This window comes from Ranitomeya variabilis, chromosome 8 (assembly GCF_051348905.1).
Source record: "Ranitomeya variabilis isolate aRanVar5 chromosome 8, aRanVar5.hap1, whole genome shotgun sequence".
In the NCBI taxonomy this organism is placed as follows: Eukaryota; Metazoa; Chordata; class Amphibia; order Anura; family Dendrobatidae; genus Ranitomeya; species Ranitomeya variabilis.
Genome location: NC_135239.1, coordinates 19835625 through 19855066, shown reverse-complemented (window position 1 = coordinate 19855066; position 19442 = coordinate 19835625). Strand labels below are relative to the sequence as shown.

The following is a 19442-nucleotide window of genomic DNA, read 5'->3' as shown; positions in this document are numbered from 1 at the left end:
AATTGGCTGTTCCGGCCTACTAAAGGTGAATGTCTGCCCCTGCCTGGTGTTGTCCTCAACTGAATAAAGCTGAGCTTCAACCTTCAGTTCCAAATTATCATTTTTAAAAATGCCATTGGCTGTTCCGGCCTACTAAAGGTGTCTGTCTGCCCCTGCCTGGTGTTGTCCTCAACTGAATAAAGCTGAGCTTCTACCTTCTGCCTCTTACTAACTGCTGTTTTTTTAAAAAATTGGCTGTTCCGGCCTACTAAAGGTGTCTGTCTGCCCCTGCCTGGTGTTGTCCTCAACTGAATAAAGCTGAGCCTCAACCTTCTGTTCCAAATTACCATTTTTAAAAATGCAATTGGCTGTTCCGGCCTACTAAAGGTGAATGTCTGCCCCTGCCTGGTGTTGTCCTCAACTGAATAAAGCTGAGCTTCTACCTTCAGTTCCAAATTACCATTTTTAAAAATGCAATTGGCTGTTCCGGCCTACTAAAGGTGTCTGTCTGCCCCTGCCTGGTGTTGTCCTCAACTGAACAAAGCTGAGCTTCCACATTCTGGCTTTCGCCCTATACTATCAGATATTAAACTGCATTTGGCCTACTAGTGTGGTTATGCCCTTGAAACAGTGTCTGCTGCTCTTGGGTTTGCTACTCCACTGAACAAAGCAATGCCGCCTGTTTAGTCCTGTTACCAATTTTGAACTGCATTTAGCCCACTTTATTCTTTGGCCCTATATCTGTTTCCTCCTCATCCTGCCCATTGCCCAGCCACTGCTAGATGAGTCTGCTGGTACATTGACCTAGACCACTACATTCCCCTTATACTCTACACAGCCAGAATCTGACCCTGCTGAAAGTAAGGTTCCCCTTCCCGCATGTTATACCACCTTACACAGGGACAGAGAGGAAGGTGCAGATGAAAGTGCAGGTTCCTTCATCAGGTGGGGGGGCATACTCGTTGGCGACGTCACTGGCACAGGGCCCCTCAGAGTACGCAAAAGTGTCGCTGCTGGTGGGAGGCGCCCCCGCCATGCAAACACACATCGCTGTACTTTGAGGGGCCCTGTGCCAGTGCCAATGCGAACAAGTGGGCCCCCCCTGCTTGCTCAGGATCACAGCACTTGCAACGTTGAAATACTTACCTTTCCCTGCAACACCGCCGTGACGTAGTCCGCATTTCCTGGGCCCACGAAAAACTTGAGCCGGCCCTACTCCCCCCACAACTTTTGCCAAATGACCCCCAATTCCCTATGCCCAACTATTATTATAAAGTTAATTAAGATTGGCAAGCTTCAGAAACAAGAATGGATGTTTTTGGCATTAAAATGGGCACTGTAGGTGTTTTCCTGGCCTCCACTCACTGCCGACTATGCTTCCCCATTGACTTGCATTGGGTTTCGTGTTTCGGTCGATCCCCGACTTTTAGCGATAATCGGCCGACTGCACTCGACTCGACTCTGGACAAAATCGGGTTTCACAAAACCCGACTCGATCTTAAAAAAATGAAAGTCGCTCAACTCTACTGCTGATGGCTGCAGTAGACTCATCTTCAGCAGTTGGCAGCGATTTGACGACCTATTGAAGCTCATTTTGACCCTCAGAGGATAAATCGTTTTTACCGAAAAGACCAAATACTATTGAAGAAAAACAAGTCCGTAGACAAATATTCACAGAACTGAAAGATTGTAAAGACGACCTGCTCAGGAACTGCACAGCTGTAGGAACATGGTGTATTTTTATACTAGGAAACAGGATTAGTAGATTTCTTAAGAATTTTCAGCCTGAAAATTTCCTCAACATACTCAAATATATAGTGTAGATCGACGTTATATTCTACTACATGTACGTGATGTGTAGTGTTATAGTAGTTATATTCTTGTACATAGGAGCAGTATTATAGTAGTTATATTATTGTACATAGTGCAGTATTATCGTAGTTATGTTCTTGTACATAGGGGCAGTATTATAGTAGTTATATTCCTGTACATAGGAGCAGTATTATAGTAGTTATATTCTTGTACATAGGGGCAGTATTATAGTAGTTATATTCTTGTACATAGGGGCAGTATTATAGTAGTTATATTCTTGTACATAGAGGCAGTATTATAGTAGTTATATTCCTGTACATAGGGGCAGTATTATAGCAGTTATATTCTTGGACATAGGTGGCAGTATTATAGTAGTTATATTCTTGGACGTAGGAGCAGTATTATAGTAGTTAAATTCTTGTACATTGGGGCAGTATTATAGCAGTCATATTCTGTTAGATTTGGGGCAGTATTATAGTAGTTATATTCCTGTACATAGGAGCAGTATTATAGTAGTTATATTCTTGTACATAGGGGCAGTATTATAGTAGTTATATTCTTGTACATAGAGGCAGTATTATAGTAGTTATATTCTTGTACATAGGGGCAGTATTATAGTAGCTATATTCTTGTACATAGGAGCAGTATTATATTAGTTATATTCTTGGACATAGGTGGCAGTATTATAGTAGTTATATTCTTGTACATTGGGGCAGTATTATAGCAGTCATATTCTGTTAGATTTGGGGCAGTATGCCCTTATTGGAATAATCGTCCTATTATGAGCTGTTTTACAATGAAAACTAGCCCAGTCAGGGTAATCTTCAGGTTAGTCATTTTAGAAGTCATTCCTGGGGAGCTGCTCGCATATGGTCAGGTGTTGCTCTATATAAGATAAGTAATGACCTCATTTAATGTTCTGATTTGTTTTACAGGACAGTAAAGTGAGAATTAATGATCAGACTTTAGCAGCAGAGGAGGAACAGAATGTGCTGGACAAGGTAGAGACCTGAGGCTATGTGCACACTTTGCAGATTTTCCTGCGGATTTTTCTGCACTAAAATCTGCAGTTATTGGCAGAAAACGCAGGTGCGTTTTTGGTGCGTTTTTCATTGCGTTTTTTTCTGCAGATTGTCTGCGTTTTTTACATAAAGAGTGTTAATGTTTTCTATCGTATGTAATAGTTAAGACTAAAGAATAAAGTTTATTACAAACTTTTTGAACTTTTCAATATACAATGATTGAGCTGTAAAACCTCTACAAGCTCTGACTTGTGGGTCCGGTTGATCTTCTGACGTAATACAATGTTGCTGATTTTTTTTTATATGTTATTCCTGGAGTTTTCTCACCCTTTTCTTCCATTCCTCATGGAGCTGTTCATTCAGCTGAAACAGTCCAAAGCCAGTGCCAAGATCCCATACAGCGCCCAGGATATCTCGCTTAGACCCGCTGTACCATACATTGTACCAGAACCCGAGCTCTCCAGCCACAGTAAGTCACAAAGTGGATCACTTGTTTTGTTTTTTTAAGAGAAGGTGCAGACCTGACTATTTCCTGTTGATGTATCAAGCAACAACTTACTGCACACAGAACGGTGGGAAGCCGCCTCGTGCAGCGTACTGCCTCGCAGTCATTCTGCTCTGTGTATGTTATTGTGTGCATAGAGGTCCAGTGCCTAAAGGGACCTACTGCTGCTATAAATGCTGCTGATTACTGTTAAATTGCAGGTAAATGCCTGCACCAATGAATTTTTATAGCCTGATTGTAAGTTAAGGGGCCTTAAGTTTCTGTGCCTTGTCCTCCCATATATGAAGTTTCTGTGCCCTGTCCTATATATGAAGTTTCTCTGCCTTGTCTTCCTCTATATGAAGTTTCTGTGCCTTATCCTCCGTGTATACAGTTTCAGTGCCTTGTCCTCAGATATATACAGTTTCTCTGCCTTGTCCAACTATATGTAAAGTTTCTGTGCCTTCTCTTCCTCTATATGAAGTTTCTGTGCTATCTATGTCCTCTCCATATGAAGTTTTCGGGCTGCCTATGTCCTCTATATGAGGTTTTTTGGGCTGCCTATGTCCTCCCCTATATGTAGTTTCTGCACTGTGTCCTCCTCTATATGTAGTTCTGCGCCTTGTCCTCCCCTACATGAAGGTTCTGTGCTGTCTGTCCTCCCCATATGAAGTTTCTGTGCCTTGTCCTCCCCTATATGAAGTTTCTGTGCCTTGTCCTCCCCAATATGAAGTTTCTGTGCCTTGTCCTCCCCTATATGAAATTTCTGTGCTGTCTATGTTCTCCCCTATATGTAGTTTCTGCACTGTGTCCTCCTCTATATGTAGTTTCTGCGCCTTGTCCTCCCCATATGAAGTTTATGTGCCTTGTCCTCCCCTATATGAAGTTTCTGTGCCTTGTCCTCCCCTATATGAAGTTTCTGTGCCTTGTCCTCCCCTATATGAAGTTTCTGTGCCTTGTCTTCCCCTATGTGAAGTTTCTGTGCCTTGTCTTCCCCTATGTGAAGTCTCTGTGCCTTGTCCTCCCCTATATGAAGTTTATGTGCCTTATCCTACCCTATATGAAGTTTCTGTGCCTTATCATCCCCTATATGAAGTTTCTGTGCTGTCTGTCCTCCCCTATATAAAGTTTCTGGGCTGCCTATGTCCTCCCCTATATGAAGTTTCTGTGCCTTGTCCTCCCCTATGTGAAGTTTCTGTGCCTTGTCCTCCCCTATATGAAGTTTCTGTGCCTTGTCTTCCCCTATGTGAAGTCTCTGTGCCTTGTCCTCCCCTATATGAAGTTTATGTGCCTTATCCTACCCTATATGAAGTTTCTGTGCCTTATCATCCCCTATATTAAGTTTCTGTGCTGTCTGTCCTCCCCTATATAAAGTTTCTGGGCTGCCTATGTCCTCCCCTATATGAAGTTTCTGTGCCTTGTCCTCCCCTATGTGAAGTTTCTGTGCCTTGTCCTCCCCTATATGAAGTTTCTGTGCTGTCTGTCCTCCCCTATATAATTTTGTGTTGCACATTATATTGAGGGTGTGTTGTACTGAGCTTTCCACATCATATATTACTTTTATACTTTTTCTTCTGTAGGAAACGTTCCATCTCCATTATTACATTTTGATCCAGCAACGTGTCCTATCATCCCAGGACAGGAAATGACCATTGAAATTTCTAAGGGACATTCAGGTCTTGGACTCAGCATCGTGGGTGGGAAAGATACCCCACTGGTAAATGTCCTCATTCCTCATATGTGATGATATGCAGGTTATAGAAGACTGGAAAAAAGGCTCAGCTTTTTTTTTTCGAGAAACAGTGCCGCTTTCACCCTTAGGTCGTGTTCGGTATTGCAGCTCAATCAATTTCTCGTCAGATAGGAAACATGTAGTGGACACTGCTGGTAAACTGAGATTATAGGAATATATCATCTGATACTATTGCTTGTAGATCTTAAATTACAGCATGTCTCCACTCACCCTTCAGCCACCTTCAGAGCTGCATTTAGTAATTGTTTCCTTCACAATACTAAAAGGGAATGTTACCTATATTGTGTTACTAAAAACACCCAGGTACTGATGCATTTTATTTATTTATTTATAATTTTCTGATGCAGATTTTTTTTTTTTTTTTTTTTTCAATACATGATTATGGTGGGCGGTCATTTTGCCCAAGATGCTATTAGCAGCATCTAGAGATTTGGTTTACAGCAGCCACATGGACTATAGACCGCAATAGGCTGGAGATGTGCATTGATCTCTATGAGAGAAGGTTGTGGGCATTTGTGACCTGTGTAGGGAAGAAGACGACCTGTGACATCAGCTTTTGTGAATGGTGGATCCTGTGTTATCTACTGTATCTATATACAGGTGTTATCAGTCATTGTACAGGAGGAGGAGGTGAGCTGTGACATCGCCTATTGTGAATGGTGGATCCTGTGTTATCTACTGTATATAGAGATGTTATCAGTCATTGTACAGGAGGAGGAGGTGAGCTGTGACATCGCCTATTGTGAATGGTGGATCCTGTGTTATCTACTGTATATAGAGGTGTTATCAGTCATTGTACAGGAGAAGGTGAGCTGTGACTTCATCTATTGTGAATGGTGGATCCTGTGTTATCTACTGTATGTAGAGGTGATATCAGTCATTGTACAGGAGGAGGAAGTGAGCTGTGACATCACCTATTGTGAATGGTGGATCCTGTGTTAACTATATATTAGTGTTACCTATCATTGTAATCCTGCCTGTGTTAATTAGAAATTTACTGAAAAATGATGTCTGCAAATCAGGAAGTTTCAGTCTATTATGTGGCTCACAGAGAAAGCTTCAAAATTTCAGTACTTTTCAAAATAAAAGTGCTTCTCACAAAAGTTGATTTATTTCAGTTCTTCAATGCAAAAAGTGAATCTCATATATTATATAGAGTCATTACACACAGAGTGATCTATTTCACGTGTTTATTTCTGTTAATGTTGATAATTGTGGCTTACAGCCAATGAAAACCCAAAAGTCGTTATCTCAGTAAATTAGAATGTATGTGGCGACGTGATCTTGCATCTTTCAGCACAGCTGATTTTATGTGAATGCAGCACTATATGTGACTGGTGTATAGGTCCAAGATAAATCCGTAAATCAAGGTCACTCGTATAATATCCAGACCTTGATCTGTGCCTGTCTTATAACCGGATGCGGTCAGGCTGCCTCGTCACTATTCTCTCCTTCTATTTTGCAGGAAGCGGTGGTGATCCATGAGGTGTATGAAGAGGGCGCTGCTGCCAGGGACGGGAGGCTTTGGGCAGGGGATCAGATTCTGGAGGTATGTGTACAATATCGGCAGTTTTTTTAGTAAAGTAGAGATCATGCAGATAAGTACCAAGTGGACCTCCGAAAGGGGCTACGTGCAAGATGCTCATTCCTCCTTCTACAATAGAGAACGGCTCTGACTATTCCTTCGTCTGTGTTTTCTCTGCATTAAAGTCAATCTGTCAACGATTTTCACAATATAAATTGCATACGTTATTAAATAAATCTCTTAGTCCTGATGATTGGTGTGTTTACTTTAAAAATTCATGTCAGATCAAGGTAAACTTTCATAAAGGATTATACTGCCAATCTCCGTCTTCCTAGTCTGATTGACCGCTCCTCAGTATCCTTCCTTCCTGCTGTTGAATCTCCACCCACATAGCTTGATTGCCAGCTCCTCAGTGTCCCTCTTCCCTGCTGCTGAATCTCCACCCACATAGCCTGATTGACAGCTCCTCAGTGTACCTCCTCCCTGCTGCTGAATCTCCACCCACATAGCCTGATTGACAGCTCCTCAGTGTACCTCCTCCCTGCTGCTGAATCTCCACCTACATAGCCTGATTGACAGCTCCTCAGTGTACCTCCTCCCTGCTGCTGAATCTCCACCCACATAGCCTGATTGACAGCTCCTCAGTGTACCTCCTCCCTGCTGCTGAATCTCCACCCACATAGCCTGATTGACAGCTCCTCATTGTACCTCCTCCATGCTGCTGAATCTCCACCCACATAACCTGATTGACAGCTCCTCAGTGTACCTCCCCCCTGCTGCTGAATCTCCACCCACAGAGCCTGATTGACAGCTCCTCAGTGTACCTCCTCCCTGCTGCTGAATCTCCACCCACATAGCCTGATTGACAGCTCCTCATTGTACCTCCTCCCTGCTGCTGAATCTCCACCCACATAGCCTGATTGACAGCTCCTCAGTGTACCTCCTCTCTGCTGCTGAATCTCCACCCACAGAGCCTGATTGACAGCTCCTAGGTGTACCTCCTCCCTGCTGCTGAATCTCCACCCACATAGCCTGATTGACAGCTCCTCAGTGTACCTCCTCTCTGCTGCTGAATCTCCACCCACAGAGCCTGATTGACAGCTCCTCCGTGTACCTCTTCCCTGCTGCTGATAAATCTCTACCGACTTAGCCTGATAGTTCCTCAGTGTACATCCTCCCTGCTGCTAATAAATCTCTGCGGACTTAGCCTGATTGACAGCTCCTTCCCTCTGCTGCTGAATAACTGCACACCTTGCATGATTGACAGCTCCTCAGTATCCCTCCTCCCTTTTGCTGCTGAATCTCTGCCAACCTGATCTGATTGACAGCACGTCAGTGTCTATCCTCCCTGCTGCTGAGACCTCACACCAATAAGTAGAAGCTGCCATTTTTAAGCTGAGCGTAGGAAACTTAATACGCTTAGACTCAATAGCTTTCTCTCTCTAGCTGAACTTATAACAAGCTCATTTTATTTTTAGGATTTTCAAGGTAAGTTCATTAGTCTCATCAGGTTTGCAAGATCTATTTAATAACAAATGCAGTTTATATCGCGAAATCTGGTACCCGATCCCCTTTAAGCACTGTATAGCTTTAGCCATTTATTTTTGGTGGCTCCTCTTGGACCCCTTGACATATTATTAATGTTTCATGTTGCTCTGCTTTCTCTGTAGGGGGCACTATATTATGGGTGTATATGCTTGCCTTTTTGTCCTTGTGTATGCATCCTGAGACTTATTATGGATGACTTTATTTTACCTGTAGGTTGTGCTGTTGGGTTAAAGCTGCATAAAATCGGGTTCGATCTGTGGACGATCTGCTCGATTTTCCAGGTGGAACCCTTATCTGCTTAATGCAATTATCCCAATCTAATCAGTCCCCCCTGTCTTATCAGATAGACCAATGGCTTCCATAAGGGAGATGCAGAGGTTATGAAGCCCCCGGAGCCCAGAGGGGGCACCAAAGGTCCATCTGTGCTATTTATGGAGACCCTCATTGCACCTGTGCAGCCCAGTTTCCCACCATCCCCACTAGATACCCCTGCATACTGTACAATATGCGGTGTACACAGCCTCGCTCCTCTCTGTGATATTCCTCCTTCTCATTTGGACTGCATAATAGGAAGGAAAATATCCTCAAGCCTACGAGTGTTACATTGTATCCAGACAAGACGAATGTCAGGGGTTTATTGCTGGAGGGTGCCATTAATCATGAATGTAGATGCTGGGAATCCTGGCAGCAGATAGCTTTGGTCCTGCATACTGAGTCCTGCCTGCCACGTTCTGTAGATCTGCATCGTGCCAGTCTACGGTGCGGCTTCCATCAGCAGCCTGCATATTGCAGTATTGCTGCTTGCGGTGTAATTGCGCTCGCCGCAGGATGAATTGTTAATGTGTCTGTGAAGCTTTCTATAGAAAGTTTCTGCCGCTGCACTCAACCAGGGTGCACAAACATCTCTGTTCCTGGCCCTGCGCCACCTCCATGTCTGGCATCACAATGACCGTGTCCTCGTTCACCTGCTGAACACTCTTCCCGATCTCAGTACAATGCAATTTGGGAACTTTCTCATCCACTTTGTGTGTCAGTTCCTTAACGCTAACTGTCAGTGAATGGAAACATTATTTAATATAGAGATTAATGGCATATTCTCAAGTTTCGAAGTTATTCCCTATTTGCTTCAGAACAGGCAGAACTGCTGCAGATAAAAAGAAAAAATCAAAACAACAGAAAGCAGCCCAGTAAGTGACACGTTGCTAGATTCAGTGTCTCAGTCTCTACATTAAGCTGCTCTTAGGGGGAAAACCTGGTGACAGATTCCCTTTAAAGGGATATTATCGAATTTGGCAGTTAAACACTATCTGTTAAATAGCAAATAACCTTCCGATCACTGAGAGTCCGACCACAGGGACCCCCACCGATCCTGGAACTGGGACTCCAAAGAGCCCTGTGTGAATGGAGTAGAGGTAGATCATGAGCACTGCCTTTATACCCAGACCTCTCTTGGACCGAAAATTGCAGTCGTGTGAACAGAGCCTTAACATAAAATGTGTGAACTATTGTTTTGCAGCACATAGAATGACAGCAGAGCATTACTCATCAGGTACATGGGGCACGGGCCGTATTTCCCCATAACCCCCACTTGATGTTGCAGGTTAATGGCATGGATTTGAGGAACGCCTCTCATGAGGACGCCATTACAGCTCTGCGACAGACACCCCAGAAGGTGCAGCTGGTGGTGTACAGAGACGAGGCACAGTACAGGGATGAGGAGAACCTGGATATCTTCCATGTGGAGCTGCACAAGAAGACTGGCCGAGGTTTGGGGCTGAGCATTGTGGGTAAAAGGTAAGATTGGAGTAACTTACTTGTTTGTGATTGATTTAATCCTCTGTCCTAAGGAGTGACAGAACTCTGACTACTTGGAACCACCACTAGGGGGAGCTTAATGAAGACAGATTTATTATTACCGTATTTTTTGAACCATAAGACACATCGGACTATAAGACGCACCTAGGTTTTAGAAGAGGAAAATAGAAGAAAAAATTTAAGCAAAAATGTGGTCATGACATACTGTTATGGGAAGGGGGGATATCTGCTGCTGACACTGGTTCATTTCCCCATCCTGGTATATATGTCCCCAATCCTGATATATATGTCCCCATCCAGGTTTATATGATCCCTCGTCCTGGTATATATGGCCCCCCATCCTGGTATATAGGCCCCCTATCCAGGCATTCATGGCCCCTCATACAGGTATACATGCCCCCCATCCTGGTATACACTGTCCCTCATCTCAATCCTGATATACATGGTCCTCTCATCCCCATCCTGGTATACACGGTCCCCTCATCCCCATCCTCGTATACATTGTCCCCTCATCCCCCTGCTGGTATACACGATCCGCTCATCTCCATCCTGATATACATGGTCCCCTCATCCCCATCCTGGTATACACGGTCCCCTCATCGCCATCCTGGTATACATGGTCCCCTCATCCCCATCCTGGTATACATGGTCCCCTCATCCCCATCCTCGTATACATGGTCCCCTCATCCCCATCCTGGTATACATGGTCCCCTCATCCCCATCCTGGTATACACGGTCCCCTCATCTCCATCCTGATATACATGGTCCCCTCATCCCCATCCTGGTATACACGGTCCCCTCATCGCCATCCTGGTATACATGGTCCCCTCATCCCCATCCTGGTATACACTGTCCCCTCATCCCCATCCTGGTATACACGGTCCCCTCATCGCCATCCTGGTATACATGGTCCCCTCATCCCCATCCTGGTATACATGGTCCCCTCATCCCCATCCTTGTATACATGGTCCCCTCATCCGCATCTTGGTATACACGGTCCCCTCATCCCCATCCTGGTATACACGGTCCCCTCATCCCCATCCTGGTATACATGGTCCCCTCATCCCCATCTTGGTATACATGGTCCCCTCATCCCCATCTTGGTATACATGGTCCCCTCATCCCCATCCTGGTATACACGATCCCCTCATCCCCATCCTGGTATACATGGTCCCCTCATCCCCATCCTGGTATACATGGTATTCTGCAGACAGGATCTTATCATGTATCTCTGTATACAGGGAGCTCCCCCTAGTGGTGGCTGCAGACAGGATCTTATCATGTATCTCTTTATACAGGGAGCTCCCCCTAGTGGTGGCTGCAGACAGGATCTTATCATGTATCTCTGTATACAGGGAGCTTCCCCTCGTGGTGGCTGCAGACAGGATCTTATCATGTATCTCTGTATACAGGGAGCTCCCCCTAGTGGTGGCTGCAGACAGGATCTTATCATGTATCTCTGTATACAGGGATCTCCCCCTAGTGGTGGCTGCAGACAGGATCTGTATCTCTTTATACAGGGAGCTCCCCCTAGTGGTGGCTGCAGACAGGATCTGTATCTCTGTATACAGGGAGCTTCCCCTAGAGGTGACTGCAGACAGTATGTTATCATGTATCTCTGTATACAGGGAGCTCCCCCTAGTGGTGGCTGCAGACAGTATGTTATCATGTATCTCTGTATACAGGGAGCTCCCCCTAGTGGTGACTGCAGACAGTATGTTATCATGTATCTCTGTATACAGGGAGCTCCCCCTAGTGGTGGCTGCAGACAGAATCTTATTATGTATCTCTGTATACAGGGAGCTCCCCCTAGTGGTGGCTGCAGACAGGATCTTATTATGTATCTCTGTATACAGGGAGCTCCCCCTAGTGGTGGCTGCAGACAGAATCTTATCATGTATCTCTGTATATAGGGAGCTCCCCCTAGTGGTGGCTGCAGACAAACAGCATTATGGATCTCTATGACTGGCACACAGGAGATTTGGTGATAGACTTTCTATGATGAAGAGAATGAATTAATAAGATGCCCCTTATCGCCAGGGCATCGTGTTCTCACACAGTCTGAAGCCAGATGTGTTTCTATCCTTGCTGCCTTTGCACTGGATGGATTTTGTGTGACTGTTACTCCTTCATTGCTGGTTTGCATCACAGACGACCACTTAAGTAGAACAAGCTGCTCTAGTTCGTGCGAGAGGCTGCGTCATTTTGCTGACGGCTCAATGATCATATTCATTGTACTGACTATTATGGTGACAATTACGGCATCACTAGAACGCCGGCTGCGAGGAGCTGATGGATGATGTGTGTCATACCCCGGAATAATATGAATGTTTAATGTCCTCCAGGAGCGGCAGTGGAGTGTTCATCTCCGACATTGTAAAAGGGGGAGCAGCCGACTATGACAGGAGATTAATGCAAGGAGATCAGATCCTGTCCGTCAATGGCGAGGATGTCCGAAATGCCTCCCAGGAACTGGTGGCCGCCATACTAAAGGTATCGTCTATGCAAGGAAGGGTCTAACACTCAGAATGACAGATGAGGAGTAATCACTGGGATAATAAAAGTTTCAGAACTTTCTAACTTACCTTGTGTGCCATTTCCTCACCATTATTAAGATATGTTCAGTGGATCTGATCCTGCTGTCAGATGAGAAGTGGGAACTATTTGTTTCCAATTTGCACAATGCTCTGTGAGCTGAGCAAAGCAGCGGCTGCACACAGCTCTCTGAAAGGTTGTTACAATGTATCATTGTGGATGTCGTTTCACTCAGAGCATTGTCTTGTCTGAATATAATTGTAACAATGAGTTACACAAGAGTCTCCTCACTCACGGACAGCAAACTAGTATCTAAATGGTGAGGAATCGAAACATAAAGTTGAAGAACTTGCACAATATTTTGGTAGATTAAGGGTATGTGCACACGCTGCGGACTGTTGTGCGCATTTTTCCGCACTGATTTTGATAAATCCGCAGGGCAAAAACACTGCGTTTTTGCCGCGGATTTTCCGCGGTTTTTGTGCGGATTCTACTGCGGTTTGACACCTGCGGTTTTTTAATATGGAGCAGGTGTCAAACCGCTGCGGATTCCGCACAAAGAATTGACATGCTGCGGAAAATAAACCGCAGCGTTTCCGCGCGGTTTTTTCCGCAGCATGTGCACAGCGGTTTTTGTTTTCCATAGGTTAACATTGTACTGTACACCGCATGGAAAACTGCTGAGGATCCGCAGCATCAAAAACGCTGCGGATCCGCAGCAAAAACCGCAACGTGTGCACATACCCTTAATTTGTATGTAAACATTTGTATGCGGTTTTGTAAAAAAAAAATACTCGGGAGTGAAAATAAAAAAAATAGGCTGAAAACTTCATTCAACAATGACCTTGGCTAGATTTCCACGTACGACCCCACGGCTGCCAGACAACAAAGCTAGATGCTCGACTATTGTAAACCACAAAGAATAAATCTACATTAAAAAATCAGTGACTTTTGTAAGTATACTGTGTGTCTACTATAGTCTGTATTATACTCCAGAGCTGAAGTCACTAGTGCAGTCACTGTGTACATACATTACATTACTGATCCTGTACTCATCCTGAGTTACATCCTGTATTATACTCCAGAGCTGCACTCACTATTCTGCTGGTGCAGTCACTGTGTACATACATTACATTACTGATCCTGAGTTGCATCTTGTATTATACTCCAGAGCTGCACTCACTATTCTGCTGGTGAAGTCACTGTGTACATACATTACATTACTGATCCTGAGTTACATCCTGTATTATACCCCAGAGCTGCACTTACTATTCTGCTGCTGCAGTCACTGTGTACATACATTACTGATCCTGAGCTATATCCTGTATTATACCCCAGAGCTGCACTCACTATTCTGCTGGTGCAGTCACTGTGTACATACATTACATTACTGATCCTGAGTTACATCCTGTATTATACTCCAGAGCTGCACTCACTATTTTGCTGGTGCAGTCACTGTGTACATACATTACAGTACTGATCCTGAGTTACATCCTGTATTATACTCCAGAGCTGCACTCACTATTCTGCTGGTGCAGTCACTGTGTACATATATTACATTACTGATCCTGAGTTACATCCTGTATTATACTCCAGAGCTGCACTCACTGATATATTATAACTACCTCCCTATACATGCACTGTAGAATGGGCGTTTCTGTCAACAAGCATGCTGACTGTTTCCAAGAGCTATCAGTATAAGATATTATGAATTTATAAGGTCTTTATGTCATTTGTATCGTGTTGAGTATTTCCTCTTGTGGCAGGTTACATATTTGTACACTTCTTCCTCCCTGTTTTGCTCTTCACCAGACCTCAGGATCTTCAGATTCTCTTGGGGGATGTCGGGAATCCATCCCTGGGAGATCCCCTGCTGCTCTTTTTCCTTGTCATTTTACAACTTGTCATTATTTTTCAGGTTATCCCGTTCCACGTAATCTGTCGCTGTCTCTTATGCCTGATTTAACCCTTGTCTCCCTGAGTCTCTCCTTCTCTTTGTATTCTGTATATCCTCTGTGTAATGAGACACTCTGCTTGTTTATGATTACACCTGTTGTTGCTCCAATTCTAAAGACTCTTCTGTTTTATCCTAAGTGCACACAAGGACTCGTTCATCTGGAGATCGGGAGGCTCAGAGTGGCGTCTTGGCTGTCGTCCAGGAAAGCATATCAAGGCAGTCAGGTGCGGGACGTGTTTCCTCATTGATGTAGAAGACGGGAGGGATTATTTCCAGCTTCTCTTGTGTTCCACCTTCTGAAATCAGAACACTGCACATTTACATCTCCCTGCAAAGTTCTCCAAATTAAGGATGTCCCCCATGCTTCAATTTCCTCTGCTTGCTGTCAGTGAGTGAGCATACTGTTCTTTACATTCGCATGCTGTATATAGCTAGTTCTCAGTTGCTTAGTGAGGACAATGCTCTGTGAGCTAAAGCTGTAGTTTGCTACAATGTATCAGTCTGAATTCATGTTTTGGCAGACTGGGTACACAAGTATCCATTTATCGTTCACTGACGGTAAGTAGATTTTTTAAAAATGTAAACAATTGAAAAACAGTGGCACCAGTTTAACTTTACATTTGCATGTGTTTTTGGAGTACGCAGTTTACTAATTTTTGTATTCATTTTCTTTTCACCATTTCTTACATTTAGTTGTTTTTTTTCCTCTTTTTATTTTTTTGGGGTTGGATGACAATGTGGGTGTGGTTTTAATTATCCAGATGTTTGCGACTTTTGAAAATTGCATAACATTTTTGTGCAGTGATGTTTAAGTACCCTAGTAATCTGGCAAAACAAATCTGCAACATTTTTAAGATTCTTGAAAAGGATTCTGCAAAAAAGCAAAATGCGACTTTTATTTTGTACCAATACATCGATCGTCCTGACCCAGTAAAGCAGAAACAAGACACAGAATTACTTGCCATAACTTAACTTTTTTTTAGGTAATTTTGGTCCAGCATGGAAAGTTCTAAAACACTGTAATAGGAAATTTTCTTCATTGCTGTAAAAAAAGAAATTGCATGTAAGTGGCTTTCAGTCCCTTTCTTTTCCACAGGCCATTTGCCTGCCTTCAGCTGCATTGGTATCAGAAAATATTCATTTGGACTACAGATGATGGCAGTTAGATGGTCTGTCTCCACTGAATGATTTGTTGATCAGAACATGTGCTGATCTTTTCACTGCCATCATCTGTACTCCAAATGATTACTTTCTGTTATCAATGCAGTTGAAGGCGGCAAATAGACTGTGGAAAAGAAAGAGACTGAAATCCACTTACATGCAATTATTTTCTTACATGAATGATGATAAATCCCATAATAAAGTAATATGCAAAGTTTCCTAACTTGGACAAATTTATGAAAAAAAAAAATGTTGGGCCCAAAGCGTACTGCAAAAGATGGAACCATCTTACATAGGTTCATGATTTGTTACAGTGTATCAGCGCTGCTACTTATAATCAGCCATGCATCTATTTCAATCGGAGATGATCATGGCGGCTTTTCAGTCTCTGGATTTGACGATGCTGGGAAATCCTACACCTAATCCTAACGCTAGTGCTACACCTAGACTCTTGTAGTAAGGCCCCATGTAACAGAATAGAGCCACGACAGCCGTCACGCACCCAGCGACTAAAACTTTTTTTCTGTAAAATATTCCAAACTCTAAGAAGCAGATTCATAAGAGCATGCCAAGCAATTTTCATTATCTAAGGAGTAGAAAATAGTTACCGTAATCCTTTTTTTTGTTTCCATTACATGTTGGGATTTTAGCGCAATTTTAAAAACACAAGCTGCTCACTTGATTGCTGCAATTTTGTAGGTGTTTAATTCTTTCCTACAGAGACAAATATCACAGAAATATATATATTTTTTTGCCGTGTGATAAAATGTCTTTGCTGTAGCATTAGCTTTAGTGTCATTAACGGGGTTATCCAGTTCCTCTTACTTCCACAGTCTCAGCTGATATTTCAGCAGGTCTAGCGCACGCCGGTCATGTACCTTGCACTTACTCTAGTAATTGGAATATAACGTATAGACAATACCTGCCATGTGTAAGACCTACAGAGCAGTTGTCGGTCTTTTTAAGACTTGCCATTTTTACCTCTGCCATAAAGCAGGTGTGTTGCCAAATTCCAGAATACAAATTGCATGCTTACATTTGCATGTACAGTGGGGAAAATAAGTATTTGTTGCACTATAATTTTGCAAGTTTTCCCACCTACAAGGAATAGAGAGGTCTGTAATGTTTATCGTAGGTACACTTCTTCAACTGTGAGAAACAGAAGCTTAAAAAAAAATTCAGCATATCACATTGTATGATTTTTACATAATTAAATTGCATTTTATTGCATGAAATAAGTATTTGATCACCTACCAACCAGCAAGAATTCTGGCGCTCACATACCTGTTAGTTTTTCTTTAAGATGCCCTCCTACTCTGCACTCATTACTTGTATTAATTGCACCTGTTTGAACTCATTACCCATATAAAAGACACCTGTCCACACACTGTCACACTCCAACCTCTCCACCATGGCCAAGACCAAAGAGTTGTGTAAGGACACCAGGGACAAAATTGTAGACCTGCCCAAGGTTGGGATGGGCTACAGGACAATGGGCAAGCAGCTTGGTGAGAAGGCAACAAATGTTGGCAGAATTATTAGAAAATGGAAGAAATTCAAAATGACTGTCAATCTTCCTCGGTCTGGGGCTCCATGCGAGATCTCGCCTCGTGTGCTAAGGATGATTCTGAGAAAGGTCAGGAATCAGCCCAGAACTACACGAGAGGATCTGGCCACTGACCTGATGAGAGCTGGGATATAATCTCAAGCTTCACCGTTAGTAACACACTACGCTGTCATGGATTAAAATCCTGCAGGGCACACAAGGTCCCCCTGCTCACGCCAGCACATGTCCAGGCCCATTTGAAGTTCACCAATGACCATCTCGATGATCCAAAGAAGGCATGGGAGGAGGTCATGTGGTCAGATGAGACCAAAATAGAACTTTTTGGTATCAACTTCACTTGTGGTGTTTGGACGAAGAAGGATGAGTACAACCCCAAGAACACCGTCCCAACCGTGAAGCTTGGTTGGAGGAGGAGTCTGCCAAAATCCCTGCTGAAGTGTGCTCAAACTTGGTCAAGAAGTACAGGAAACGTCTGACCTCTGTAATTGCAAACAATAGTTTCTGTACCAATTACAAAGTTCTGTTTTCTATTGTATCAAATACTTATTTAATGTAATAAAATGTAAATGAATTATTTAAACATCATACTATGTGATGCCGATGAGGCAGAGATTGAGAGTAAGGAGTTAAGCAGCCATTTCTGATACAGTCCATTCTGATGGACTTTCAGATGCTGCGGACTGATCAAGTCTAAGAGATCTATTTAATACTGTATACTGTTAAGGCGTGGAATGTAAATATAAAATGATAACTATGCTATTATATTATATGCATTCTAATTTGTGTATGTACGGTTCTATAATACACTTTTTCTGTTTTGTTTATGTTGCATGTTATATATACTGTATATCTTATATTTCTGTGTTTATATTATACATATTATCTTTTCTTTGTATGTTTATATTTTGTTATTATATACGGTAGGTTTCCTAATATTTATAAGTTTATGATTCTCTGCATGTTATAGAACTGCAAACCAGCCCCTGACTCTACACATCTCCTGTTTTATATGCAACCAATATTGTATAAGTACTCCGATTATGATAATTTCTAAGACGATAATGTGCTTTACATACATGGGGTTTATGTCACGACATAAGCTACATCGAGCGCATTTTACAGCACATCTTCACTTGGAGCACCATGTTATTATATTACCCTCCATGTCAACCATGGAAGAGTCGGCTGCCTCTGATATTGATCCTTAGCAGACGTGCCACCAATTCCCAGGAAGAGATATCGACAGACGACAATAATAAAGTTAATTAGATGATCTCTCAATAATAAGTGTCTTTAGAAATAGCTAATCCCAGCAAAGTCTTAATTGTAAGCCATTACGTAAATTCCATAAAATCTCTGTATTCATATAGCAGCGGGCTCGTAGATGAGCGTGGCCTTGGATTGTGTCTGCATACTCTTTTGTATACGGGGACAGGAGAGATTATCTGCAATACTTGGGGATGTGGGGGGGACATTTTTATTTTCAATGCTTCCTGCTTTATAGGATAATATAGTACAAAGTGTTTTTGCATGGCTGCTTTTCAATCGGCCATTATACACAAGCAGACTAGAGGACCAATAATTTAATAAGAGAAGCGACTTATTTAATCTCCATTTGTAATGGTTGATAACAGAGGGCAATAGATTGCATTTAAATACAGGTTGGGGGGAAGATAGAACTTAGGTTTAAGGTGTATTCCCATCAAAGCATATTAGCAGGATATGCTTTAAAGGGAACCTGTCACCCCCAAAATCGAAGGTGAGCTAAGCCCACCAGCATCAGGGACTTATCTATAGCATTCTGTAATACTGTAAATAAGCCCCCGATGTATCCTGAAAGATGAGAAAAAGAGGTTATATTATACTCCCCCAGGGGCGGTCCCGGTCCGGTTCTGGTCCGATGGGCATTGCGGTCCGATCCGGCGCCTACCTTCATTAGATGACGTCCTCTTCTTGTCCTCACGCTGCGGCTCCGGTGCAGGCGTACTTTTTCTGCCCTGTTGAGGGTAGAGCAAAGTACTGCAGTGCGCAGGCGCTGGGCCTCTCTGACCTTTCCCGGCGCCTGCACACTGCAGTACTTTGCCCCTGGGTGAGTATAATTTAACCTCTTTTTCTCATCTTTCAGGGTACATCGGGGGCTACAGCATTCCAGAATGCTGTAGATAAGCCCCTGATGCTGGTGGGCTTAGCTCACCTTCGATTTTGGGGGTGACAGGTTCCCTTTTAAATGTCTTGCAGATGTGGGTCTTACGGCTAGGACTTGTATCTAACGTGAGAATAGGGC

At 43.3% G+C, this 19442-nt stretch overlaps 1 protein-coding gene across 2 annotated transcripts in view; it reads left to right on the top strand.

The window, feature by feature from the left end:
- PATJ (PATJ crumbs cell polarity complex component) overlaps window positions 1–19442 on the top strand; it is a 208714-nt gene that overhangs the window by 167833 nt on the left and 21439 nt on the right. For both annotated transcript variants that reach the window (XM_077277129.1, XM_077277128.1), the window contains 7 exons: window positions 2727–2792; window positions 3165–3282; window positions 4878–5014; window positions 6516–6599; window positions 9724–9917; window positions 12284–12431; window positions 14568–14654. In XM_077277129.1, coding sequence (XP_077133244.1) covers window positions 2727–2792; window positions 3165–3282; window positions 4878–5014; window positions 6516–6599; window positions 9724–9917; window positions 12284–12431; window positions 14568–14654 — 834 coding nt within the window. The remainder of the gene's footprint in view (window positions 1–2726; window positions 2793–3164; window positions 3283–4877; window positions 5015–6515; window positions 6600–9723; window positions 9918–12283; window positions 12432–14567; window positions 14655–19442) is intronic.